Source organism: Cylas formicarius, unplaced genomic scaffold (genome assembly GCF_029955315.1).
Source record: "Cylas formicarius isolate icCylForm1 unplaced genomic scaffold, icCylForm1.1 PGA_scaffold_7__23_contigs__length_41026272, whole genome shotgun sequence".
In the NCBI taxonomy this organism is placed as follows: Eukaryota; Metazoa; Arthropoda; class Insecta; order Coleoptera; family Brentidae; genus Cylas; species Cylas formicarius.
This window is the reverse complement of record NW_026844352.1, coordinates 12908248-12934686: the sequence shown is the minus strand read 5'-3', so window position 1 is coordinate 12934686 and position 26439 is coordinate 12908248. Positions and strand designations below refer to the sequence as shown.

The 26439-nt window shown below is 32.4% G+C and overlaps 4 protein-coding genes and 1 long non-coding RNA gene across 18 annotated transcripts in view; 2 read left to right on the top strand and 3 right to left on the bottom strand.

The window, feature by feature from the left end:
• Positions 1 to 11552, bottom strand: part of LOC132704354 (myotubularin-related protein 13) — a 31116-nt gene extending 19564 nt beyond the window's left edge. The window contains exons 1-9 of one of the 2 annotated variants that reach the window (XM_060674301.1): positions 11275 to 11552; positions 11141 to 11214; positions 10930 to 11085; positions 10688 to 10816; positions 9829 to 10127; positions 9433 to 9595; positions 3499 to 3817; positions 3076 to 3445; positions 1340 to 1354 (exon numbers count right to left, since the gene is read on the bottom strand). In XM_060674301.1, the coding sequence (XP_060530284.1) occupies positions 1340 to 1354; positions 3076 to 3445; positions 3499 to 3817; positions 9433 to 9595; positions 9829 to 10127; positions 10688 to 10816; positions 10930 to 11085; positions 11141 to 11214; positions 11275 to 11329 (1580 nt within the window). In that variant the 5' untranslated portion in view covers positions 11330 to 11552. The remainder of the gene's footprint in view (positions 1 to 1339; positions 1355 to 3075; positions 3446 to 3498; positions 3818 to 9432; positions 9596 to 9828; positions 10128 to 10687; positions 10817 to 10929; positions 11086 to 11140; positions 11215 to 11274) is intronic. The other variant, XM_060674302.1, reaches the window with a different exon arrangement.
• An 857-nt stretch (positions 11553 to 12409) lies between these two features.
• Positions 12410 to 19135, top strand: LOC132704556 (uncharacterized). Its single transcript, XM_060674627.1, has 2 exons — positions 12410 to 12578; positions 17084 to 19135. Exon 2 carries the CDS (start codon positions 17807 to 17809, stop codon positions 19103 to 19105), a length of 1299 nt encoding a protein of 432 aa, XP_060530610.1. The 5' UTR covers positions 12410 to 12578; positions 17084 to 17806; the 3' UTR covers positions 19106 to 19135.
• LOC132704558 (uncharacterized) lies at positions 12786 to 17069 on the bottom strand. 12 transcript variants are annotated; one of them, XR_009619284.1, is made up of 16 exons: positions 16992 to 17054; positions 16862 to 16879; positions 16182 to 16233; positions 15941 to 15991; positions 15699 to 15750; positions 15457 to 15508; positions 15222 to 15273; positions 14985 to 15037; positions 14743 to 14794; positions 14501 to 14552; positions 14266 to 14317; positions 14029 to 14081; positions 13783 to 13834; positions 13299 to 13350; positions 13062 to 13114; positions 12786 to 12984 (listed from the first exon to the last, which is right to left on the bottom strand). It is a non-coding gene; the product is annotated as an uncharacterized LOC132704558 (long non-coding RNA). The 12 variants fall into 12 exon arrangements; XR_009619281.1 differs by lacking the exon at positions 16862 to 16879 and having other exon boundaries at positions 16992 to 17053; XR_009619288.1 differs by lacking the exon at positions 16862 to 16879 and having other exon boundaries at positions 14029 to 14176; positions 16992 to 17032.
• LOC132704555 (coiled-coil domain-containing protein 22 homolog) lies at positions 19080 to 21995 on the bottom strand. 2 transcript variants are annotated; one of them, XM_060674625.1, is made up of 6 exons: positions 21827 to 21995; positions 21272 to 21771; positions 20761 to 21107; positions 20335 to 20708; positions 19504 to 19669; positions 19080 to 19448 (listed from the first exon to the last, which is right to left on the bottom strand). In XM_060674625.1, exons 1-6 carry the CDS (start codon positions 21874 to 21876, stop codon positions 19218 to 19220), a joined length of 1668 nt encoding a protein of 555 aa, XP_060530608.1. In that variant the 5' UTR covers positions 21877 to 21995; the 3' UTR covers positions 19080 to 19217. The 2 variants fall into 2 exon arrangements, with proteins under 2 accessions (XP_060530608.1, XP_060530609.1); XM_060674626.1 differs by having other exon boundaries at positions 19081 to 19448; positions 21272 to 21763; positions 21827 to 21924.
• Positions 21996 to 22259: 264 nt separating this feature from the next.
• LOC132704557 (polycomb group RING finger protein 3) lies at positions 22260 to 23774 on the top strand. The gene is made up of 2 exons (XM_060674628.1): positions 22260 to 22408; positions 22514 to 23774. Exon 2 carries the CDS (start codon positions 22666 to 22668, stop codon positions 23341 to 23343), a length of 678 nt encoding a protein of 225 aa, XP_060530611.1. The 5' UTR covers positions 22260 to 22408; positions 22514 to 22665; the 3' UTR covers positions 23344 to 23774.
• Positions 23775 to 26439: the final 2665 nt, after the last annotated feature.

The window sequence follows — 26439 nt, the reverse complement described above, 5'->3', positions numbered from 1 at the left end:
TTCCTTTCTTTTTTTTTAGTTATAAGATTAGTAGATTTAAGATTAGTTTCTACGGCCCCTGTTATATATATTGGATGACTTATATTTAGTATTTCCTGTAATTGGGTCATGTTACCTGTTGGAAATAAAGTGCTAAAGTGCTATTATTATTAAAAACAATTTTATGGAAATACAAATTTAAAACGAATTACATAAAAAAAAAGAATTCTCTTCGGCAATAAATGTTCAAAATGATTTCCATTGAGCGGCAGTTTCAATTATGTACCATAATTCATCACAAATATCGACTACTTCTTCATACACTAGCGGCTTGATATTTCCACAAACACAAAAATCAAGATTGAGATCTAGATTCCTAGACTTCAGACTCCTAGACGTGTTTGACTCTTACGAGCAACGATAAAGAAATTGATTGTTTAGCCAATCTCTAATATGTCTCGAAGAGTGCGCTATCTTACGTGAAAATCATTATTCTCTACTAACTCGAACTCACCCAGACAATCGGCGAATCGAGTTTGCAAAAAATTGAGGTACAGCTCGCGTTTAAATTTGGTGGCAGTTAGGTGGGTCCTAATATGTAATGTATCAATAATTTTTCAGCAAACGTTTATTTTAAATGCCTGTTACAAATGCCGTTCAATTGTCAAATAGGGATTTTTTAGATCAAACACATACTTATGTTTGCATACTTATGTGAATGTTGCTTCACCTGTAAACATTATTTTATTTAAAAAACATTATTCCCGAAAATGGATTTCTCATGTCCAAAAATCGTGATTTGCCAAATTTTGCACAAAAAGCTAGATTATTTCAGGATTTATAAAAAAAATGCAATTGCAACTTTGACACTCTGTATCTCGCTTAATAGCAACTTTTGGACTAAGGTGTTTCGTTAAACGGCAATATGTTTACCTAAAGAAGGACGCAGAAAGGACGCATGTCAGTATTTTCAGAAATTAATGTTTGTCCCAAAATTTGTTTTCGTATTTTAGAGGCATCGGATTAAGCCTACAGGGCACACACATACATCAGTGAGGTGCCGCAGTATTTATCGATTTACCAAAAATGAGTTTTTTTTATATGTGTCCTCTTTCTGCATGTACCGATTCAATTGTGAAGTTGAAAAATAAATTGTGAAGTTTTTGTTTTTGGTATGAATATTTGTGATACAGAAGCGCGAAAACATTTATTACATATGTTCAAGTTCTTCAAGTTCTAATTCAACACGCCTATAATTTCGTTTAATTCATTTTTATTCACCTAACTAACCAAATTCAAAAAATTCGAAGTGAACCATGAATATGAAACATTATTAGCCACAGATAAACACAAAACTTACCAAATTAGATCATCACTATGCAACAACAAAAAAAGTTTTAACAATATTAACAATAAAGAAAAATTAAGTGACAACAAAAATTACCACTAAGACCTACAAATTTAATAGCAAATAGTACGGCTGACAAAAGTACGTTTTGATTACTTTATAAGAGGAATGTAGTCATGGAAATGACCATAGTGTCTGTCAGAAGGTGTGAAAATTTGGAATTGGTTTTTTAGAAGATGCAAAATATGCTAAGAAATATTGTATGGTCCAATCAGTTTTATATGAGATCTAATTATAGACTGCTGTCTGGGTCTTGGTCTTGGTAATGTACTTATATATCATTGTTTATTATTTAATTTTAAGAATCAAATACCTTGTTTTTTGTGTCACTGACCTTTGCTCTCGCTGGATAACACTTTCCAGTTGTCACGAAATAATATTACCTTATTGATTGTTTTGGTAATATTAATAAAAACTCCAATTAAATTAAAGAAACATCATTTATATGTACTACCTTATTTTAATTGTAGGACATCCTATATACATTTTTATTTTAATTCGCTTTCTAATTTCGTTAAAATGGTGATATATTTTTGCTTCTAAATACATAACCTATTAAATCAAAACGCCATAGCACAATTACAACCCTGCATAGAGAAAACTACTAAAAAGAGAGTGACAAATTAAATGAGAACAGTCGGGTTACATTGTGCCTATAGCGCAAAAATCAAATTTAGTTAGTTTAGTTTAGTTTGTGTCATATTGGGCAAAATAAACCATAACTCCAAAACAAAAATTTTGTAGTTGAACAAAATGCCCAAAGGTTTTTTTCCTTTTTCTGTAATAAGTATTTCGTTTCCAATAGTTCAAATACCAGGGGAGGCCTGTGCATTATGGGACGATACCAGGTTCTAAAGAAAAGTAGATCTCTTTCTATAAGAAAATCAAGCCCATATAGACAAGAAAGGTCTTCACTTGGAGAAATCGATGGATACATTTAAATCCACAAAGGTCACTCTTAGAATATAATACAAAATATGTCAGAAACAGAAAGGCAAGCTTATCAAATATATCTAGAAAGTTCAGAGCAATGCAAAAGTGTATTCATATACAGGGTGTTCCATTTAAGAAAGTTGTTACTTGTCTAATAAAATACAATATGTATTGCAATATAATATTTTAAAAGTAAAAGTGCATTCAAACAACTTGTGTTTAGAATATTTGATATTTTTTTGCAAATTCTGAGAAAAGGTATCATCCCATAGTACTATATTACAATACAATTTACATAGGAAAACAAAAGACGGAAAACTTTATTGTTATAGTTCAATTTAACAGTTATGGTACGGTTCTGTCCTATGATTGCTTATAAACGATCAAAGCGAACAAATCTCCAAGAACTCCAAAGAACTTTTTATTTTGCATGTTGTACTATTTAAATTTGTTATTCTTTTAATAAACCGACCTTAATTAGGAAACTTTGCTGTTTTATTACTTTTCTCTGACATTATTTCATTTCAATTCAAAGTTCCCGCCCCTAACGCGGGAAAATTAGTTCGGTGACGATGGTGAACACTTATATACTTACTAGAAAATCTACAACTCTGTTTTTATCAGGTTTCTCTATGGTTAATTAATAAATTCATTTACGTTATATTCTAAGGAATGATTAACACCTGCGTAATTTTCATGCCTAAGAAATTGAAGTGTATCAACGTTGACAACATTAACTCCGCGGAAAATCTTACCTGGACTTCAAATCGTTTTTGGTCATTCCTTCGTTAATAATCGCCTCAACCAGATCGCCATTTATGGTGGGTAACACGGGTTGGTGTATGCGAGCGAATGCTCCCTCGGGCGGTATCGGAATTTTCTGAGCGTACGACTGGGGATTCGGTATCTCATTCGTGTACAACTGAGTCGCAAGTTCTTGAATGTGCGCGAGCACGAAACGCGAGTCTTGCTGCTCTTTTTTTAACATGTCGTGCAGATTATTGTACAACTCGTCCCATACGTCGCACGGACGCCACGGGGGCCCCCTTTCCGATATAAAACTGGTGAAAAACATACAATCTAGTACCCGCGTCGTAAAATCGCAATCTTTCAAATTTTTCTCTCCTAAAAATAACTTTCACAATTTGCAAGTGAAAACGATTTAAAAAAAAACGCACCTAAAAACGAAGCTTTATGAAAAGTAATTACGGGCTTCGGGTGTATCCTAATGAGCGTTAAACAGCTTCGATAGCCCTGCAACAATTGAGCGAACATTCGCATGAACACGGCTCTTATTTCCTTGTCTAACATCAGCGGTTGCGGCGCCCTTATTGCTAAAGGCGGGAACGCATGATCGGCGAAACACAGTTCCGGTTGCAAAATTAAACTGAGAGCTTCTTGTGTGTTACTCAGTAATGGATCAGAGAGCAGAGGTACCGTTACACCACTGGGTATGCTTATCGAACCGCCGTCCAAGTCGGCTACAATAACGTCTAGCTGAAATACAAGTTTCAATTTATATCAACTTTCTAATCCGAACTAACGCATAGCATAGGATTCGATTCTTATTCTTGGTGCGTTTGTAACAAAGAAAACATGGGTTAAGAACATACTTGGTGTTATTGAAATGAATAAATCTAATGATCAAAAATGCTCTTTCGGCGGGATAATTTGCATCCTGCGCCTAATAAGCTCAAATATGAAGAGCACTGTTTCTGCGCACATATGATATTGTAAACTAACACTACTAATCTCATAAATTCAAACAATGCTATGATATTTCAAAGTATAAGCATAGGTTACAGTATCATACCTACTTGACTTTGGTTTAAACACCCTGAATATGACAAACCCAAAATTTAATTAAATTAACAATTTTTAACAATTTAATATTAATTAAAATTAAAAAAAAAAAAGCTAACCAATCAAAAATAATTATTTTGGCTTCTCTGGAGCATATCTTAATTATTCGAAGAAATTTCCACAAGCTACTCTAATACTATTTACAAACTTTCTGTATTCCTCCTGCGTCGGTTCGTGATAATCAAATTTGCTGACGTTTCGCCAATGATCCTTTTGGTTTCTTCAATCCAGAAGATGTGTAAATACTAACATCTTAATTATTTTATTTTTCCTTTTATACATGGGAAGCAGATTAATTTTGATTTTAAATAAATTATGTTCTGTTGATTAATAGCTCGATTTCTGTAAATATTAGTTCTAGCTAAGAAAAATAATGAACTATCACTGCAAATACAACAATAGAGTAAAATTTCGGTCTTTTAAACATAATTTTAACTATAGGATTTTGTATTGCTCTTAGCTGTTGAAAATAAACACTATATAACCCGCGGCCCTTCCAATAATGCAATAGTAATGTGTAACAGTTTTTCTGTAAAGCAATTCTACATATAAAATTTAATAAAATAAATTGAAAGAATTTTATAAATATATCATTATAAATTCAAACGGCAAAAAATCGTCTAATCCACTCTTAAGGTGCAAATTTAAACATCATTAGTTTACCAATAGTTAAATCAAAGAGACTCACCCGAACAACTACTTTTTCTTTCAGCACCGCAAATGTTCTTGCTTTGAGAATTCAGAGAGAATTTTATATTTTCAAAAAATGATACATGAGAAAGGTCTACAAACATTATTCGATAAGTCATCTCCAGTTTAACACAAGCAAGGAAAATTTCCGATTCATTCTAGATTGGACTACATTAATCACATTTTATTATATTAATTTTCGATCAAAATATAAGTACAGTGTTTTTATAAATAAGCTAAAATTTAAAGTAAGCGAAACTATCTGTTCTTAGGGCTATGTAATGAGTTCAAGTGCGGTGGGTCAAGGTCCACAAACAGGCTTCTATTTGTTTACTATCTTTTATTCTGCTAATTCTGTGTGGCCAATATTCTTCTATGGTAGTCTTGTTACATTGTTGTTACATTGTCGTAGTGTAATGTGTAATAAGTGTAGAGTGAGCAACCACCAACGTGTTTAAGCGATATATAAAGATTACTTTGGAAATTTGTTAAAAATTAATTTAGCGGTGCAACAAAAAACCTAACCCGAGTCACAAGAACATAAACAACAAGCTTAAAAGCTTAAATGGGTTTTGCAGCGCATTTCGCGTTGTGGGATTATTTGATAGCCGTGCCGAATGTCAGTCTGAAATTGTCAGATGCCGGGTTGCGGTCATAGTCGTCTTAATGAACCAGACCACGTAACGAGAAAATAGCTTTTGTTTTATCCAATTTGAAACGAACAAAATATCGATAGGGCATTAGGGTGGGGCCAGATTCACTAATTAGTTTATATGAGCCACCAGTTAGAAGGAAATGAATCCTGAAAGTTAACTTTAGCGAAAAAAGCTGTCTAACTTTTTTATTCATTTTTTTTGTACTTAACTTGGATGTGACAAAATACAATGTTATGAGTCTTCTAGGATAATTAGATACACTTCAGTGTTTTTTTATAGTTAGAACTCCTAAAAACAAGAGGTTTGATTTATTTCATTCTTTAAAGTTACCAGTTTGGTTGTGGAAACTAGTCATTTATTGAACATGTTATTTGCAGAAGGCACAAAAATAGGCAGTAGGTTAGACTAAAATTATTCTCTTAACACTTGAAAAAACAATAAGGGTTAATTATAATTTCCAATTTTCTTCGTCTGCAGGTATTTCAGATGAAGTAGTCGGCCATGTCAGTCTACTCTCATAGAAATATTTTTTATCGTCTGGTATATACTGAATTATTTCCCGGATGTCTTCCATCTTTTTGTGATTTATTTTTTATTATTGTAATTACTGATTTACAAGCTTTCTTGCAATAGAGTGGCCAAATACTCTTAAAGTCGAGAATGTCGGCTGATGTGATGTTTGTTACTGAAAATTCCCTTTTTTTAGCATTGGAGAACGAATGTCCACACACAGGAAAGTACTTAGTATTGTTCCTATACTGGCCAGCGCAAGCGTCACTAAAAACAGGGAGCTCCTTTATAGCGGGATCCATCCTTTGGATGGTCTTCCACAGTAAACTGCTCGTCGGTCCCACGCTTAGCTTCTCCTTCATGATATGTGTAGAAGTCCGCAGAATTTGTTTTTAAATCATGCAGGAAAAAATGACAGCCGTAGTATTCTTAGATAAAACATTTCTTGTACTGGTAGTTTCGGGAGTGGAAGGTTTTGCATGTAATCGAACGTAATAGCTCCGACATCATCTCTGTCTTTGAATAGTGCTAACATCCTTTTGTTTCTGGTAAAATATATTAGCTCTTCCCAAATGCACGATTTTTTCCACTGCCACACGTTTCGCATTGACATTCAGTGTTGTACTCTTTATTTTAGCTTCAGGTTCTTCACCAGTTAACAAATGTCGACTTGTAGTCTTCCAAATCTATACCCCTGGTAGTCATTGACACATTTCCTATAAAAATCATATTTGATGTAGTCGGCTTGGTCGGGCTATTTTTTGGGAGAGTTCGTGTATTATTTTCACTTTAAGATCGGAATTTAAATGTTTGCTGCTGTAGTACGCCGGTTTTAATCGGACTGGTCCAATATACTCTTCAAGTGCAAGAATAGCTTCATTAGATATAAGATTTGAATGCAGAGCACAGCAATAGATCGGTGGTTTTCCTTGAGCAATGAGAGACATAAGCCGAAAAATAGCTTTATTTTTCACAGCACACAAAATGGAAAACGTCTGTCTACATACTGCAATTCTTTGAGAATTATTATTCAGGAAATAATAGGTCTGTGTCCCGTTTTTTAGGATTCTCATTTTTCGAATATCTTCGAACAGACGATTGTCTTGATAAGACCCATGAGGAAAGTATCTTGTTCGTTTTTCGCCCGTCCACTGTCTAAACTTCGTAGAGCTCCTTCCATTTCCTCCACTAATGCTAATGCTTTGGGTGCACTTAGTTTGGCTGGTCATCCTCGGTATTTGTTTTGCCCGACACAATATGTCCCGTTGTCGTACTTGAAAAAGCTTCACACGTAAGCGGGGTTTTCCCAACCTCATGTTTATATAAATGTTTGTTTCTCACTCTCCGTTTTCCCTTCCTTGACAGTTCACTCCCACATCATCCGTATCACCTTCAGTACTATTGCTATAGCTAGATATTCCATTCTTCAAACCTATACTGGTTCACTTAAACACAATCAATCATGGATATCAGGATGACAATTTGGCTTGACGTGGCCACATTGTTATATTATCTTAATGTAAGTACCATGTGTCTAGTTCCTTTAGTCCTTTGAGGCTGTAGTCTCATAATTTAATTCCCTGTCTTAAATATGGTGTTTCAGAAGAACTTAACTTAAATAGGAATAATTCAATAACAAATTGTTTATTTCATTGTTTCATTTATGGGAGGCCTAAACTAAAGTTGTAAAAATGATCGAAATATTATAAACCTTAAAAAGAGATTTTTGTTAGTAATTTAGTTATGTCTATTTTGGAAACAATAAAGTTTAATAAAATTGCAAAACTTTAAAAATACACTCTAAAATGGGTTTTTCGAGTAATTAGCCCCATAAATATACCGGGTATCCTAGTAAGTTTGCTCCCAAAAGCATTAAAACATTTTATTAAACTTGGAGTCGTTAAACGGAGCTGTTCCTAGGCTAACAATAGTGCCATGAGAGAAGCCATTGTGGTCGCTTACTTTGCCACCAGGTGGATTTTTCTGACATAATCGCAAGAAATAAAAATTTTCGGAAAAAAGATAGAATGCAACGATGTGAGTGTCATTTCACTTAGCCAAATAAGGACCCAACAATCCCGTGAAAGCAGCATCTCAATATCTTTATCCTAATCTAAAATATGAACAAAACAATTTAACGTTAAAAAAATGATGAATTTTGGGAAAACTAACACCGAAAACGATCTGGGACACTAATCCATTGTTGAATGCAACGATGTGAGTTTCATTTCACTTAGCCAAATAAGGACCCAACAATCCCGTGAAAGCAGCATCTCAATATCTTTATCCTAATCTAAAATATGAACAAAAGAATTTAACGTTAAAAAAATGATGAATTTTGGGAAAACTAACACCGAAAACGATCTGGGACACTAATCCATTGTTGGAGACTAATTTTATTTTTATTAAGTATTGACGTATTTAGGGAGTAAAATGTGGTGAACCATTTAAAAAGTGAACAAAACATCTTGTTTGACAGAAACAATCCATTTACTATTAGCAAGATTGCATTGAAAACAATTTTTTTTTTATCTGATCAAACGCTGGCATCTTTCATGTCGTTATTTGATGCTTGTCAAAGTGTCTTGATTACCGTTTTAATTAGTTTAAATTTGTTAAATATTTATTAAAATTTTAAATTAGTTGACTAAACCTTATTAATGGAAAAACAAGTGATTATACTTAATATTTGAAAATTGCCAAGCAAGTCAAAATGTAGAAATGACAGCTATGATGTAATTTGGTGCCCTTCGACTATATTTCAAAAAAGTTATATAATAATATAAATAATAAATATAAAATATAAATAATAAATTAGCATTTTATTTGGTATTATTCGGGATAATTAGACATTAGTAACAACCCGTAAAGTGAAACAATTTTTCAAAATACTTTTTATTTGAGGATTAAGTTCTTTTATTCATATTTTATGTTAGGATAACCATATTGGGATGCGGTTTTCACTGGGTTGTGAGGCCTTTATTTCATTTGAAAAGCCACCATCCTTGCATTCATTCTTTTTTTTTAATTTTTGCGATTGTCAGTCCACCTGGTGGCAAAGTGGCAAGTACGCAATCACAATCATGTCACTTATAGCACTATTTAAATCTCAGGAAAACACGTTTTTAAAATGGTGCAGTCAGCTAATATCATCCCTCGTTGCCCTTACAGAGGTACCCTGTATATGGGGGAATAAGCATATAATTGCTTATACAAATATCAATAGTCGATAATGACAATATAATGATCATGATAATTTTACTAACCAATATAATGTTTAATCAATTAACAAATTATGACAAACTGTAATGGTGGTAATTGTAGATCTGGTGAGTTTGGATTAGGAAATCAACAGTTTACCTCTTGATTATTACATTCACCAATATTACTCACCAATTCCGTTACTTCCGCCTTTAGAGACGAATGGACACCCATAATAAATGGAGTGGGAGTGGAAAGAACTTCAACCAAAGGAGCGGGCAGCAGAGGTATGTAGACATGAGTGTATCGAAACGGGTACATCAGCGCTGTCAAAGCTCTACAAGCTTCGGTTAATCTAGCCAAGTAAATTATGTATTTAGCAAGTCAAACACTAACTCCTAAATTAACTAAACTAAACCATTTTTAAAACACACACCAATTTTAAAATCAAACTCTTGCTAAAATTTTTCCTTTTTTTTTTAAGTTTAATCATTTTAAATTGAACATGAAATTACCAGTTTAGTGAATATTTGGCATGTGCTCCATAATAGCATTCTTCATTACAATGGGATCCTTAAAATAAATTACCTGTTATAGCCTTTCGAATGGAACAAAATTTTATGTTCAGTCATTATGGCACAAAATAACACTAGGACGTTTTTTATTCCAAGTTGCTGGAAGAGCAAATTTACAGACGTGTGAGTAACGGGCAATGATGGAGACAGAGGGGGCTGCAACGCTTGCCTGTCTCCAGCCCCAATACTGAACCGAACTTGAGGACCACCAGGTGGAGGCACTTGAATACAACCTAATATGTTTCCAACCAAAGTTTCTAGTGGTATTGGCATATTTTCGACGTAGACGCAGTATATTATACCCAAGCAATTCTAAAAATGGTTACAACGTAACACACTAACTTGGAATGTGGTGTTTGATATAGTAGGCAGTAGAGATACAAAATCACAAGGAATCCAAATTTCAAAATTTCAACAATTAGCCACAGAATAAAAGAAGTATTGACAAAAACTAAGAATGTGGTGCCACATGATGGGAGCAAGTGACTTTCAACTTATTTTTAATTCTTTGTAGTTGACATTTTTCCACAGATACTTATCTAGATCTGAAGACAGTTTTCTCATTTATTTTTCTTTAGGTTCCTAATGGAAAAATTGCATTAAGGAAAATAAGAATTTTCATTGAAATTCAGTTCAGTTACTTTCACTTTAAAGGTTTAGTAAACAATTGATTCGGATATCATTATTGTCAGATTTAGAATAAATAATGTTACAAAACAGTCTGATATTTCAGAATATGGCAATCTTAGCGTTATGAATTTATGCCGCATAGCTATGGCGAAAAGAACTAAACCTACTTTACCCTCAAATTTAAAATTTCTATTGAAAAATTGATATAATAAAATTATGTAAAAATAATAACATAACCTTACCCTGAATGTTTCTATATAGTCAAGTCTTGAAACCAGCACTAGACACTTTGGTGCATACATAATGCTGTGAAGTGATACAGAGGGTATGATAGGTCTAAGAGATGTGTCTCCTTCGATGGTATCCTCTTCCTTAAAGGAAAAAACAGTAAAAGTCAAAAATCCTTAAGTCAAACATAAATATTGGACATTAAATGCTGTAAGTATATAAAAATATAAGTAAAATTACATTTTTTAGCACATACCTCATCTACAGGTTTGCTAGGAGTAATAGAAACAGTCTCATTAAAACACAAACATGCACAATAATGTCGATTTGCGTCTATATCGGTAAGTACGGATACAAAAAATCTTGGCTCTTGTCTTTCTGTAGAAAGGGTCCATCCCTGAGGCTGACAAAACTACAAACACACAAGATGTTTATTGTGACATGTTGAAAACTTGTTATGATCTCACCCATTCTATTCCTTCTATGAAAGGTGTATCAGGCCAATCTTTATCTGGAAATCTTTGAAGTATTATGCCATTTCCTGAAACAGAAATATTGTACCATACATAAGAGAATAAGAAATGCACCTATATCTGCTTACTTTCTTTTTTATGATCATATCCAACAACAACAAAATAGTCTGCTAATCGAGACATTTTCAAATAAACCGCCTATCTTGCATAAATATTTGGAGAATCATTTTTAAAAAATTGTGAATGTAATTCTTAGCAGTGCATGTATATCCTAACTGCACAGCAAGACGGACTAAAGTTCAAATTAACTTTTTACCAAGATTTTTTAATCAGCTATAGATAGCCACACCCCATTTATTTAATTTTAAATAACTTTTCACGCCATTTTAGTATTTAAACTTTTGACACAAACCCAAGACAACTTGACAATTAGTCACAGACTAAAAAATAACATGCAAATGATCATAGAAAATACGTTAGGTGGGTTTATAAAAAATCAAAGCATATATGCTTATTACTTCAATATTGCAATTTTTCAATTTACTGCAACGTCCGTTTTTATGGTCTCCTTGTTATCCTTGCTAGATTAGATATGGGCAACATAAAGAATCGAATTGTCCTTTGCATTTAAATAATTTAAGTCTTCTTCTTTTACTTCAAATACTGCAACTTTTCTTGAAACTTGGAAGGGTCCCTTAATTAAAAGGGACTGGACGAATCCGTCACCCTCCAAGCAGAACGGATATAAATTTATACGGAAACCGCATTAACAAATATATAATAGAATAACATATCACAAATCCATATACATCCGCTTGAAACAAACAATATTTCCCAAAATTAAAAGCACTGCACCTCTATCACTTCAGATAACAAATATACAAAACACTATTTTAAATCAAACGACACTAATTTCAACCGATTTCTACATTTTATGGAACCGGGCAGGAACGTCTGCCAATGGTTCCCTCGCGAATCTAATTTAAATCTTTGATCTGTTTTCAGATGTAGATCCTACTATGTTACTAAAAAACAGCATATTTAAAATGAGTTCAATTTGTTCAGTAATTAATTTTCTATATAAAGCTGTATTGTATCATGTAAACCAAAGTTTTTATTTGTTTTCTTCTCTAAATTACCCAATTATACACAGATCAGTTTCGTTACCTAAGACTGCGAACCTCATTCCTTTATTAAGCATTCGCTCAGCTGCGCTTCGCTCGTGACTCAAATGACATTTACCTATATAGCTAGTAGCTGCCTATGCCGAAAATGCAGACTTAACAAACCTGTTGCATAATATACTGAAAACATTTTTACGGCAGTATTTTCTCCAAATATGTTCAGATACCATTTTTTTCAAACAAAAAGGACTTAAGTGTGTGTTAAGTGTCAATATCACTGTTTGAAAAGAAAATGTGCTAAAGCGCAGGTTAGTTTTTTGATATTTCACTACTTGAGTTTTAGAAGAGCGTTAAAAAAAGTATTTACCAGTTCTGTGCAGGAAAAGCAAATAGTCATAATTTAAGGGCAGTTGCCGCTCAGAAAAATTGTTGCGTCGTCATAAACACATCCTATTCTTATAATCAGAAGAGGGGTCAAAGAAGTAGTAGCTAATCATAAAATATTTTATGGAACAAAGTCTAACATGGTACAAAATAATAACATTGACAAACATTTATTTGGTTATAAGGTTACAGTTATTTTGAAAATACTCATTACATGTATTTTCGCTTAGCAGCAACAAAATGTGGTTCAATTATTCGTCATTATATAGTTGCTTAGCCAACGCCTTAGCTTGCTTAGCAACTTCCACAGAACTAAATATCCGTTGGAAACTGCAAAAGAATTATTTTTAATTCATCACAAGAACATACTTTTGTAAATTTAATACTGTTATTTTAAAAATACTCACCATTACGTCTGTTCCTAGCAGTAACACAGAAAGTGTGGACCATTGATCTGAAACTAAGCAATCATGAGCTGACTGCTGAGCAATGCCTTACAGAGACATATGGTGCAATCAATAAATTCAGAAATTCCAAACCTTCATAGAACCAAGTCTCCGTTGGAAACCGCAAAAGAATTATTTTTAATTCATCACAAGAACATTCTTTTGTAAATTTAATACTGTTATTTTAGAAATACTCACCATTGCATGTCTTCTTCACCTAGCAATAGCAGAGAAAGTGTGGACGATCGATCTGAAATTAGGCAATTATTAGCCGACTGCTGAGCAATGCCTTACAGAGACATATGGTGCAATGAATAAATTCAGAAATTCCAAACCTTCATAGAACCAAGTCTCCATTGGAAACCGCAAAAGAATTATTTTTAATTCATCACAAGAACATTCTTTTGTAAATTTAATACTGTTATTTTTTAAAAAATCACCATTGCATGTGTCCTTCACCTAGCAGTAACAAAGAAAGTGTGGAGGATCAATCTGAAATTAAGCAATCATTAGTTGACTGCTGAGCAATGCCTTACAGAAACAAATGGTGCAATTAATAAATTCAGAAATTCCAAACCTTCATAGAACCCAGTCTCCGTTGGAAACCGCAAAGGAATTATTTTTAATTCATCACAAGAACATTCTTTTGTAAATTTAATACTGTTATTTTAAAAATACTCACCATTGCAAGTCTCCTTCACCTACCAGTAACAAAGAAAGTGTGAACGATCAATCTGAAATTAGGCAATCATTAGCCGACTGCTGAACAATGTCCTACAGAGACATATGATGCAATTAATAAATTCAGAAATTCCAAACCTTCATAGAACCAAGTCTCTGTTGGAAACCGCAAAAGAATTAATTATTTTTAATTCATCACAAGAACATACTTTTGTAAATTTAATACTGTTATTTTAAAAATACTCACCATTACATCTGTTCCTAGCAGTAACAAAGAAAGTGTGGACCATCGATCTGAAACTAAGCAATCATTAGCTGACTGCTGAGCAATGCCTTACAGAGACATAAGGTGCAATGAATAAATTCAGAAATTCCAAACCTTCATAGAACCAAGTCTCCGTTGGAAACCGCAAAAGAATTATTGTTAATTCATCACAAGAACATACTTTTGTAAATTTAATACTGTTATTTTAAAAATACTCACCATTGCATGTCTCCTTCACCTAGCAGTAACAAAGAAAGTGTGGAGGATCAATCTGAAATTAAGCAGTTGACTGCTGACCAATGCCTTACAGAAACAAATGGTGCAATTAATAAATTCAGAAATTCCAAACCTTCATAGAACCAAGTCTCCGTTGGAAACCGCAAAAGAATTATTTTTAATTCATTACAAGAACATTCTTTTGTAAATTTAATACTGTTATTTTAGAAATACTCACCATTGCATGTCTTCTTCACCTAGCAATAGCAGAGAAAGTGTGGACGATCGATCTGAAATTAGGCAATCATTAGCCGACTGCTGAGCAATGCCTTACAGAAACAAATGGTGCAATTAACAAATTCAGAAATTCCAAACCTTCATAGAACCCAGTCTCCGTTGGAAACCGCAAAAGAATTATTTTTAATTCATCACAAGAACATTCTTTTGTAAATTTAATACTGTTATTTTAAAAATACTCACCATTGCAAGTCTCCTTCACCTACCAGTAACAAAGAAAGTGTGAACGATCAATCTGAAATTAGGCAATCATTAGCTGACTGCTGAACAATGTCCTACAGAGACATATGATGCAATTAATAAATTCAGAAATTCCAAACCTTCATAGAACCAAGTCTCTGTTGGAAACCGCAAAAGAATTATTTTTAATTCATCACAAGAACATACTTTTGTAAATTTAATACTGTTATTTTAAAAATTCTCACCATTACATCTGTTCCTAGCAGTAACAAAGAAAGTGTGGACCATCGATCTGAAACTAAGCAATCATTAGCTGACTGCTGAGCAATGCCTTACAGAGACATAAGGTGCAATGAATAAATTCAGAAATTCCACACCTTCATAGAACCAAGTCTCCGTTGGAAACCGCAAAAGAATTATTGTTAATTCATCACAAGAACATACTTTTGTAAATTTAATACTGTTATTTTAAAAATACTCACCATTGCATGTCTCCTTCACCTAGCAGTAACAAAGAAAGTGTGGAGGATCAATCTGAAATTAAGCAGTTGACTGCTGACCAATGCCTTACAGAAACAAATGGTGCAATTAATAAATTCAGAAATTCCAAACCTTCATAGAACCAAGTCTCCGTTGGAAACCGCAGAAGAATTATTTTTAATTCATTACAAGAACATTCTTTTGTAAATTTAATACTGTTATTTTAGAAATACTCACCATTGCATGTCTTCTTCACCTAGCAATAGCAGAGAAAGTGTGGACGATCGATCTGAAATTAGGCAATCATTAGCCGACTGCTGAGCAATGCCTTACAGAAACAAATGGTGCAATTAACAAATTCAGAAATCCCAAACCTTCATAGAACCCAGTCTCCGTTGGAAACCGCAAAAGAATTATTTTTAATTCATCACAAGAACATTCTTTTGTAAATTTAATACTGTTATTTTAAAAATACTCACCATTGCAAGTCTCCTTCACCTATCAGTAACAAAGAAAGTGTGGACGATCAATCTGAAATTAGGCAATCATTAGCCAACTGCTGAACAATGTCCTACAGAGACATATGATGCAATTAATAAATTCAAAAATTCCAAACCTTCATAGAACCAAGTCTCCGTTGGAAAACGCAAAAGAATGATTTTTAATTCATCACAAGAACATACTTTTGTAAATTTAATGCTGTTATTTTAAAAATACTCACCATTGAAGTGTCCTTCACCTAGCAGTAACAAAGAAAGTGTGGAGGATCAATCTGAAATTAAGCAATCATTAGTTGACTGCTGAGCAATGCCTTACAGAAACAAATGGTGCAATTAATAAATTCAGAAATCTCAAACCTTCATAGAACCAAGTCTCCGTTGGAAACCGCAAAAGAATTATATTTAAATCATCACAAGAACATATATTTGTAAATTGAATGATGTTATTTTAAAAATACTCACCATTACATGTCTCCTTCACCTACCAGTAACAAAGAAAGTCTGGACCATTGATCTGAAATTAAGCAATCATTAGCTGACTGATGAGCAATGCTTTGCAGAGATATAGTACAATTAATAACTTCAGAAATTCGAAACCTTCATAGAACTAAGTCTCTGTTGGAAACCGCAAAAGAATTATTTTTAATTCATCACACGAACTCGCTTTTATAAATTTAATACAGTTATTTTGAAAATGGCCACCATAACATATGTTCTCTGCCTAGAAGTAATGAATTAAATGGTCCATTCATTTGAAATTATGGCAGAAACCACAAAGAATTATTTTTAATTCATCACAAGAATATACTTTTGTAAATTTAATGCTGTTATTTTGAAAATACTCACCATTTTATGTGTTCTACTACTATCAGAGCTTATAATAATTGCAAAATAAATGTTGTTACGATTTTGTACTATGTGTATAGAATCATATATAGGATCAATTAAAGAACTAAGTTGCACTTATAGCGTCTGTGGCACAAAAATTTATTTGGTAACGAGCATGGTCGTTGTGATGCTGGCGAAAACGTCACTGCTACTAGAATATCAAGTAACTTTTTGCCGAATCCTTGTTTTAAATATCACCTTTAAAAACAGTGTCACCAATTGCGCCAAAATGTTCCCAAGCAAATTCGACCCACCTTTTTAGGTAATTCCTGCTGACCCCAGAGTGAGCAGAAAAAAAAAATACATTCACATAATTTTTCGTGTATTATCAGATTTTTTGGAACCCCAAACTTAACAAAATATATGGGAGAAAAATTTACTTACTTAATTGCAGTCGCCATGCTTCGTCCACATGTACAAAATACTTCCCTAACCTCTGTTCTTGTCAGAGAATAGTCCTCGTCTTTAAATTTTAGGTAATGTTGGTCAACTTTACTACAGACTCTATAGTCCATTGCGGACTGGAGTAAACGACAAAACCCCGGCATACTTATACTATCCAAAGATATTACCTCGGCGCTATTACCTGGCACAACATTTTGACTGAAAATGTTCCCGAAAATAGCGGATTCTGTTAGAAGTAGCTGAGATTCGCCATTACATGTTCAAAGCTACGCACACCATCCGATTCGTCACAGAATAATAAACTGCAGGACAGGGATCGGCCGTTCTCATAATCAAAATGCAATGCGTCTAAAATAATATGTTCTGTTTATATTTTTTAATTCACGCTTCCTTAGTGCCGTCAATCTCGAACAAACGGTAGACTAAAATGTAGTAATGGAAGAACCATTTAGCTATTAGATAATATAATGGCCCTGCTACCGTAAAAATTGATTTGTCTCAGATGGCTATGATATTTTCGTAGAGGTGAACAGGACAAATCTACTTTTTCTAACAGCAATATCCACACACATAGTTTATGAAATATAGAAGATGCTACAAACCCATACATAAAAATTTAGAGGCAGGTTGATAGGAATGGCGAAATGGGAATTACCAAATTGTTTGGATGATCTCAGACGATGGGCGACTGATCCTAGTATAGGAGCCCATTATTACAACACAAATATACTTAATTTAATTGCATATTCAAAAAACTTTTTCGTCGAGAAATTTATTTTTAAGATTTCGTTAAAATGTTGACAGTTTTTAAAATTTTCTCAAAACAGCGTTTTGTACGTAGACTGGATATAAGCAATTATAATAATTTCAGAACATTCTTATCCCAAGCCTATTATTGCAATGAAGTATGGGATCAAAGGCTGAGGCATCCTATATTACAAAATGTAAGACCGGAGGAACTGTACTTAGAACTTGATCAGAGTTTTCAAAAATCCCGTTCTATTAGTCCAGTTCGTGTGGATATATTTGCAAATGTAGTAAAAGATGACTCTTTTGCCGATGAACTTTTAGATTTAGTACATAAGCTAAGGTTAACTGCAAATACGGGTAATACATTAGAATCAACTACACATGCAGTTATGAGAATACTGCTGAAATGGAATAAAGTAGAAGATCTCTTATCAGCATTAGATGATCGATTAAATTATGGTTTGTTCCTAGATTATTATACAGCAAATTTGCTTCTTGATACATTTTGGAAAAATGAACAATATGCCAATGGAGCTTTAGTATCTAGCTTCCTTATGCTTCAAGAAGAATTAGATCATCCTTTAACTTGTGGTCTCTCATTATTGCACTGCTATAAGTATTTATTAAATCCTAAGCATTGGCTCGAAAGAAAGCAGCCGGAAGAACCTGAAGAAGAAATCAAGGTAAGAGTTAAATATATAAGAAATCCCTTTGATGATGATCATTTTGATTTGACAAATCCAGACAAAATTATGGGCAAAACATTGGCAATGATTAGTAAATCCAAACATGATATTTTGCATCAATCATTTCATATTCTTGGTTTGGCGTTGTATGATAAACCAGATAAAGTAACTGAATATTGCAAAAAAGTGCAATCAAGTTTGATAAAAGAAGTAATTGACTTAATTCCAAAAGACAATTCATCAAACAATGTGGTGGCATCTTTAAAAACACATTCAGAAGATGTGAACCAGTTGTTAAATAATCTTACTAAAAAGGCATATCAGGAAACTTCAGAAAAGGATATCAGTGATCAGTGTTTAATATTTGATAAGTGGGAACAAGAAAGAATCAGAGCCTTTCAATTAGAAAATGAACAACTACTCAGGGCTAAGAGATTGGCTGAAATTGAAGAGTTGCAGATACAATTAAAGAAAAAGGAAGAGAAACTTTGGTTCTTTGAGAATGAAGAAAAAATTGATTTTAAAATTCAAAGCAATATGATTGATATGCCAACAGACACACAAGAAGAGAAAAAATCTATCACAGTTACAGCAGATGAAGATTATGTGCCGCCAGAAGTGCAAGCCAAGAGGCTTGATAAGTCAAAGTTAAGTTAGTTTTAATTAAATATATTAAAATGTTCTCGAGAGTTGGTTATTTATTATCCTTTATAAAGTTCATAGAGAAAATGAAAAACGGGTTATGTAACAAATTACTCATTAATCATATTTATAACAGTAAATTAATATCTTTTTTTATTTCTAACAAATCATGATTCACTTTTTCAAGCTTGAACTTTACTTCCTTGCTTTTTTCTAATTCAACTTGTTCTTCCAAATTTCTTAACTCTCTCTCTGCTTGGCCAAGGTCAGACACTGCGGTTAAAATTGATAAAAATTCATTTCTTAGCGATACCAATAGTTTGTATGCTGTCTTTGCAACCTCCCCTTGTTTGGCGTCCTAAAATTTTATATATTGAGGAAAAATAATTTAACTTATTGCCTTTAATATTCACCTGGTAAATCAGTTCATCCGCCAAAGTAAAGGATCTATCAATTTGCCCAGATAAATTATTAATTTGTTTCTGGATTTGGCGAGTATCTTTAAGTACTCTCTGAATTTCGTCATTTTGTTTTTTTATATTTCCTACAATTTCCAATATTCTTCTTGTATAAGCTGCCCTAAATTAATTTAAAAAATATTAAAAAGCAGCTTTTTTTAATTTGAAACTACATAAGTAGCACTAGATAGGATCTCAACTTAGCTAAAATAGCTAAATAATTAATTAAAAGTGTGTAAGGCGTATTTTTGGTAGATATCATTAATTAAATTAATGAAAACATCACACACATAAGCTTCGACAATAATATCAGAAAAAATTCTATTAAAAAAATTATATTTGCTAATTTATTTCTCTCCCTCATGGGAGCCTAATTACTATGGTCCTTACAAAAATGCACTTTTTTAGAAGAAATTACTACTAAAGTGGTACATGCAACATTTATTGTAGTAAATAAAATGTTAAATGTTTTTCTGAGATTAAGTCTTGTTGCTTGTCGCTTTTTTAGACTTCTCCAGAATCTATTCAGTTTTCACCATTTCATTAAATGCTTGCCCACTAGTATAATTAAATTTTATTCTTTATTTTTATAATATATGTCAGCAGTATGACAGGTATTTATCTGTTTACAATTTTATACAATATCCAATACAAATAAGTGCAAATATAATAATGCAATAAAGAAATTATCATTATTATTAGAAATCAGTAAGGGGCCAAAAATGACTCAACAGTGAACATAACACAAAAAAAACTAAAAATTGTTTAATCAATTAATTAAAATACCTGTTATTTTTTGTATCCAAGCTTTTATATTTTTCCACAAGGCTTTTCTCTAATATCGCTTTTTCCTTAAATTCCATCATAATTTCTGAATATTTTTTTCTACAATTCTGTAGTTTAATTTGATCATTTTGACTCCTTAAAGTTTTAGAGCCAACAGAATCAGTAAGTGCTCTATGTTCCTCAATTAATGGCAACTTAATTTGTTCCCACTGGTTGGATAACTTTGCAAAATGCTCTTGTGAATTTTCTATCAGCTTCTCAAGCTTGGAAATACTGTCATTATTGCTCAATACCGCGTTGGTTTTTCTCTTCAATTTCATTTTGTTGGTGGAATTTTTAAAAGAATTCTCTTCTTCTATTTTGCTTTCTTTAATCTGAAAATCAGGTATGTATACCCTATAAATACCACTAATGCATATCCAATACCTTTCTTAAAGATTTCTCACAGTCTTTGACTGATTTTTGTAAAACAACATAGAGTTCTTGTTCTTGTTTTATTTGATTAGGAAATTCTTTATTATTGCTATCAGGACTTTCATTATATTTCTCAAAATTGTCCTGGATACTATTCGATATTGGTGGCACTATGTCAGGAAGAATTAAATCTTCTCCTACTTTAGACACTTCTTTAAAATCTCTTGGTTGTATTTGCGATAAATGTTGCTTTACTGTATATTGAAACTCTTCTTCCATAAATAAAATAGATTGTACGAATTCCCTATCTTTACATTGCTGGGTAACATTTCCAATGTATCTACTATACTGTTCTAAAACTACATATAATATCAAATGTAGATTGCATGTAAATATTTTATGAAGAATTTGAAAAATATTTTATACGTAAATTTTTTTATAGGTACTGCCAAACAAAAAAATAATCACAAATCACCTTCATTAACACTTTCAATTACATTATGCAGAAATGTTGTAAATTTACCTTCTCTATCTCTTACTGTGTTGGGAATATTTATATCAACCGCTTTTAATGGACAGCTGTGTCCAAAACTGCTCACAACATATCCATTAACACAAGGGCGAATACCTAAATTTATTGCTTCTGTAGGCAACCAATGCTTTATGAGCGATTCTCTTAAACTTGCTTCTATTTGTTTGATGGTTTTTGGGACATACCCAGTGGGCTCAATCTGTGTAACTTGGGTTGATTCTTTGGGCAGTCTTTCAATAAGGAACATCAACACTCTGCGAATTTCAACTTCATTACAATAGAGTATAGTTTGATAACCAACTTCACTGTTGAAGCCCATATCTCTTATTTGAAGAGCTAAATTGGAACAAGCTTTTATTCTAGCACTTAGCGATGGTGGTAATTTTTTTGGTAATTTTGATTGCGAGTTTATATATTCTAAACATGTTGAAATTGCCGTCGCAGCCAAGTCTGCGTCAAATTGTTTTAAACTTGTAACTTCATCTACTCCACTAAAAAATTACAAAAAATTTGAAAATACCACAAATATTTTGGAAAAAACTTTACCAATGGAATTTCTTTAAAGAATCTATAATTATTTTATCCACTTCTTCCATTTCCAAAAATAGAATTCATATACCAAACAGGTTATAATTTTATCTCAGTGATGGCAGATTTATCTATGGGCAAACCAAAAAAAATTAACCAAGATCAAAGAAAGATGGTTACTGTCTGAAAGCAGTGCGCTCGACTGAAACTGGTGAACAGAAAGAAATGTGTGATATACTATGTTCCGTTTTTCAAATATTATCCAGTATTTTTTACAATGGTCTGTAATGGTAAAAATTATGCTTCAAACGAAATCCATTGTTCCTAGTTTCTATAGAAATGGTGCATAAATATTTGTCACATTTCACAGCTCACGCCAAGTCCGCCAAAATAAAAAGCTGTTGACTTCCGTCCTTGGACTTTACCATTCTTGTTTGTCATCCGTGATTATTCTTTCCTTTGCACTGTAACAGTAACATTTCTGTGGTAATTTTCTTCACAGAAACCTTGCACTCATATTCTGTGAAAAATTGGTAATTGTTGAGGTGATATGTTTCATTTATGTTTATAATATCTCTGCGTTTTTAAGATAATTGAATGGTAAGTATTTATTTAACTACGTATTTATATAGCGATACCAATATACATCTATCCTCCATCTAAATGTGCAGCTTTCCCGGTTTTATTTTATTTTTTATTTTTTAGCAACAGTCATCAAAAATGAAAGAATGTATGAAGCTACACTGCATTAATGAAGCACACGCCAAGGAAAAGTTTGAGAATTGCTGAACTATTTTTCTGGGAATGATGGAAAGATTGCTACTGTTTTTGGTGGTTGTATTTTCACTTGTAAAATTATGACAATGGAAAGAAAAATAAAACTCAGATCCTTAAACAGCCATATAACATGCAAAATCTGCAGGGGATATCTGATTGATGCCACTACTGTAACAGAATGTTTGCATACATTCTGCAAGAGCTGTCTTGTGAAGCATTTAGAAGAAAATAATACATGTCCAACATGCAACATTGTTATACACCAATCACATCCCTTGCAGTATATTAGTTTCGATCGGACTATGCAAGATATTGTCTATAAACTAGTTCCAGACTTGCAGAAGAATGAAATTAATAGGGAGAGGGAGTTTTATAATGTGAGAGGGTTACCTAATCCTAAAGACATACCTCTTCCAAATACAGATATCAATGGTGACCATGAAGCGGACCCTCATGCAGAATCGGATTACCATAGGCAGGATGAACAAGTAAATGTTTGTTTGGAATGCATAAGTTCCAGTTTAAAAACTTTGAAAAGGAGGTTCATAAGATGTTCTGCTCAGGCTACTATTTTACATTTTAAGAAATTTATTGCCATGAAAGTTTTAAATGGGATGGAGAAATATAGGGACATTGATATTTTGTGCAATGATGAATTGCTGGGCAAAGATCATACTTTAAAATTTGTTTATGTTACACGGTGGAGATTTCAGAATCCACCCTTAACCTTGCAGTATAGGCCGAGGATTGATATTTAAAAAGTTTTTTTAGTGTCTTTGGGAGGCACCAGTGATTGTGTTTATTGAGTGTAGATATTATCAGTACTTAAAATTGTAAATAATACAAGGAGGTCCAAGTTATAAAACCGAACATTTATTCTTCTACAAGGTGTTATTATTTTTAATTTATACATTAACTATTTAATGCAAATTGTTGATTCTGAATGTACATTGTGCAATATTATCAAACCATACTTTCTTATTCAATTGTTTAGTTATCAACTTCTTTTCACCTTGTATATTTGCTTACTTCTCCTATTCGAAAAAATTTATAGCTGTTTGGCAATCTTTATTGTGAAAGAGAATCTATATGTACTATTTTTTCAAAATTTTGTAGTATATGTATCAAATGTGTTGCGTGATATTTGTAATATTCTCTTAAAGAACAGTAATAAATCCAGTTTTTTACTAATCTGAATTTTTTATTGTCAACTTATAAACAGCTGAGTTAATATTTTTTATAAAACTTCTGGATTCCTCCTGCATAGGTTTTGTTGAGTTGAACTAGCTAGCTAACGTTTCGCCAATCATCCTGTTGGCTTCTTCAGAGCTTGAGTTGAACCTGTCAGTCAAGCTCTGAAGAAGCCATCAGGACGATTGTCGAAACGTTAGCTAGTTTGACTGAACAAAAACCGACGCAGGAGGAATCCAGAAGTTTTATAAAAAGTGAAAGTTTCTTTAGAAAATTAGCTGAGTTAATATTTGACATACTAGGTTTCATTTTCTTAGAAGTAGGGACTGTACAAAAACTTCGTTAGTTTTAGTTGGGGCATATTATAAATCAAAATTTCAATTATTTTGGAAATCATAAGAAATAGCCAGGTTGTGTTTTCATTGGAGCGGAAAGTACAAAAATTTGGTGAGTTTTACTTTTTGTTACGAGCAAATTATAAATGAAAATACTAACATTAATTAAATATTATGATTTATTTTATTTCGGTATAAAATGTCCTAGTACAAAATAACAAAATGTTTTCATATAACAGCTTACAGCATATGGGTTTTTCTTTTGTTTCTACTTTATTGATTGTTGTAACATGGACTGTGTAATGTATTAAGTTCGAAGAAGAAACTCAATTGTCTTATTAAACTACATCACACAATGATTATATTGAAAAACACAATAATCAGCACATATTTAACAAAAATCTAAATCAAAATACAAATGTTACTAAACCTAGTTATCACTCCAATTTTTTTTGAGAAAATATAATTTTCTTAATCACACTATTTCCTCAGATTATCACATTTTCATTTTGATCTCGACAAAAAACGCCTGAAACAATTGCTTACTTGCTTATAACGAGATTATGTTCAGAATGTAGACGATAACTCGCCATAAACCTTCCTGCAAGTGTAATATTTAATTTGCGATGCAAGCCGGCTATTCTAGTTAATAGTAAATAAACTCAAGATATATGGAATAAAAAAAGAAATATGACAACGTTTTTGGCATAATTCGTACGAAAGGTATAATATTACAGATATTCAAACTATAATAATATGCCTTGTGACTAATCCTACCTACTTAATTACATGGAGATCAAATTTATTTCGTTTTAGTTTTCTATATTGTCTCTGAATTTAACTAAACTTACAAATAACAACTATCAACTAACAAATTTTATCATTAATTTTTCAAAGAAACTTCCACAGCATACTGTAATACTTTTTATAAAACTTCTGGATTCCTCCTGAGTCGGTTTTAGTTTAACTAGTTCGACTCAACAAAAACCGACGCAGGAGGAATCCAGCAGTTTCATAAAAAGTAAATTTTTTCATTGTTGAGGACAGTTTTCTAATAAATTTTTGAACTTGATATTAAATTAATATTTTGTCAATTGATACCCCATTTGTTTACATTAAATTTACAGCAAAACTGCGGAAACAGCAGAGTGTTAAGCAAAAGAAGTTCTTATCTATGCTAGTTGATAATTGCCTTTTGTTTATAAGCTTTAAAATAAAACAATGAACAGCAATAATTTGGAAAAGTTCAATAGTCCCAAAACTGTTCTAGTCGCATTCTGAATTACCTGATATATGAGCACTACAGTGGATGGATCAATTTTATTGATAAATAGGTGGGGATCTTGCTTTGGAACTACTAAGTTATATTACTAGTGCATATAATTGGTAGCCTCTTCCAAGAACATCTGCCTTGTGCTTTTATTAAAAATATCCACTTTTGGTACATTATTTTATATTATCATAAAGCCTACAGAAACATAGACGGTTGCAAGAAAAAAAACGTTTGATGAATGTTAAACAATATTTAATTGTAATGTTTTTAAGTGATTTTCCATACAAATTAATTTTACACATGTAGTATTGAAGATTAGTTTACCATAAAGGTTATTATCGCAAGACATGTAGGTATAATTTGGTATATTATGGAGAATAGTGTATATTTTTAAAACATTAGATATTTTAATTTTTTTAATTGAAACTTGACATAAAACATCTACTATTTTGTTAATTTTTCTTGCTTGCCAATAGGCTACTGCATCATATTACTATTTTGACACGAGAATTTTAAGTTATCGCATACAGGGTGTTTACAAAATTTTATCTAAAAGAACTATTCAGAAGTTAAAAGCAAAAAGCCGCCAAGATACTGCAACATAACTATTTTTACAATAATACAATTAGCATAACAATAGGAATATTAAAAATATAAACATTAAGGATGTGCCAAGCACAAAATGAAAGTAAATAAACATATAACTCGGTAGATATTTGGCAAAACTTTTGGATATTATTGCTTAAATTGCTTTTAGCTCCAACACTGCCAGGAATGAATTATAGTTTTTATTGATTGATGAAGGTGATGATTGGCTTTATGTATTTTTTGGTTTTATTGTAAATACCACGACCGACATAATATGCAGAATAATATGGACATATATTTCTTGCTAACGTCTATGCCTATTGCCATACATAATGTGAATGTAAAAGTGGTTCAAAAAAAGTTACTTTATATAGAGCCGCTAGAGTCACCTGGGAAATGCAAAGGTTGTCCTTCTCCATAGGAAGGGGTCGGCGAGGCTCTACTGGCGGAACTGAAACTACTACCAA

Coding starts and splice junctions, on each gene's coding strand:
- LOC132704556 (XM_060674627.1), top strand. CDS start 17,807: ATGTTGACAGTTTTTAAAATTTTCTCAAAACAGCGTTTTGTACGTAGA.
- LOC132704557 (XM_060674628.1), top strand. CDS start 22,666: ATGACAATGGAAAGAAAAATAAAACTCAGATCCTTAAACAGCCATATA.
- LOC132704555 (XM_060674625.1), bottom strand. CDS start 21,876: ATGGAAGAAGTGGATAAAATAATTATAGATTCTTTAAAGAAATTCCAT. Junction 20,709..20,760: donor GTGAGAAATCTTTAAGAAAG/GTATTGGATATG, acceptor CCTGATTTTCAG/ATTAAAGAAAGCAAAATAGA. Junction 19,449..19,503: donor CGGATGAACTGATTTACCAG/GTGAATATTAAA, acceptor ATAAAATTTTAG/GACGCCAAACAAGGGGAGGT.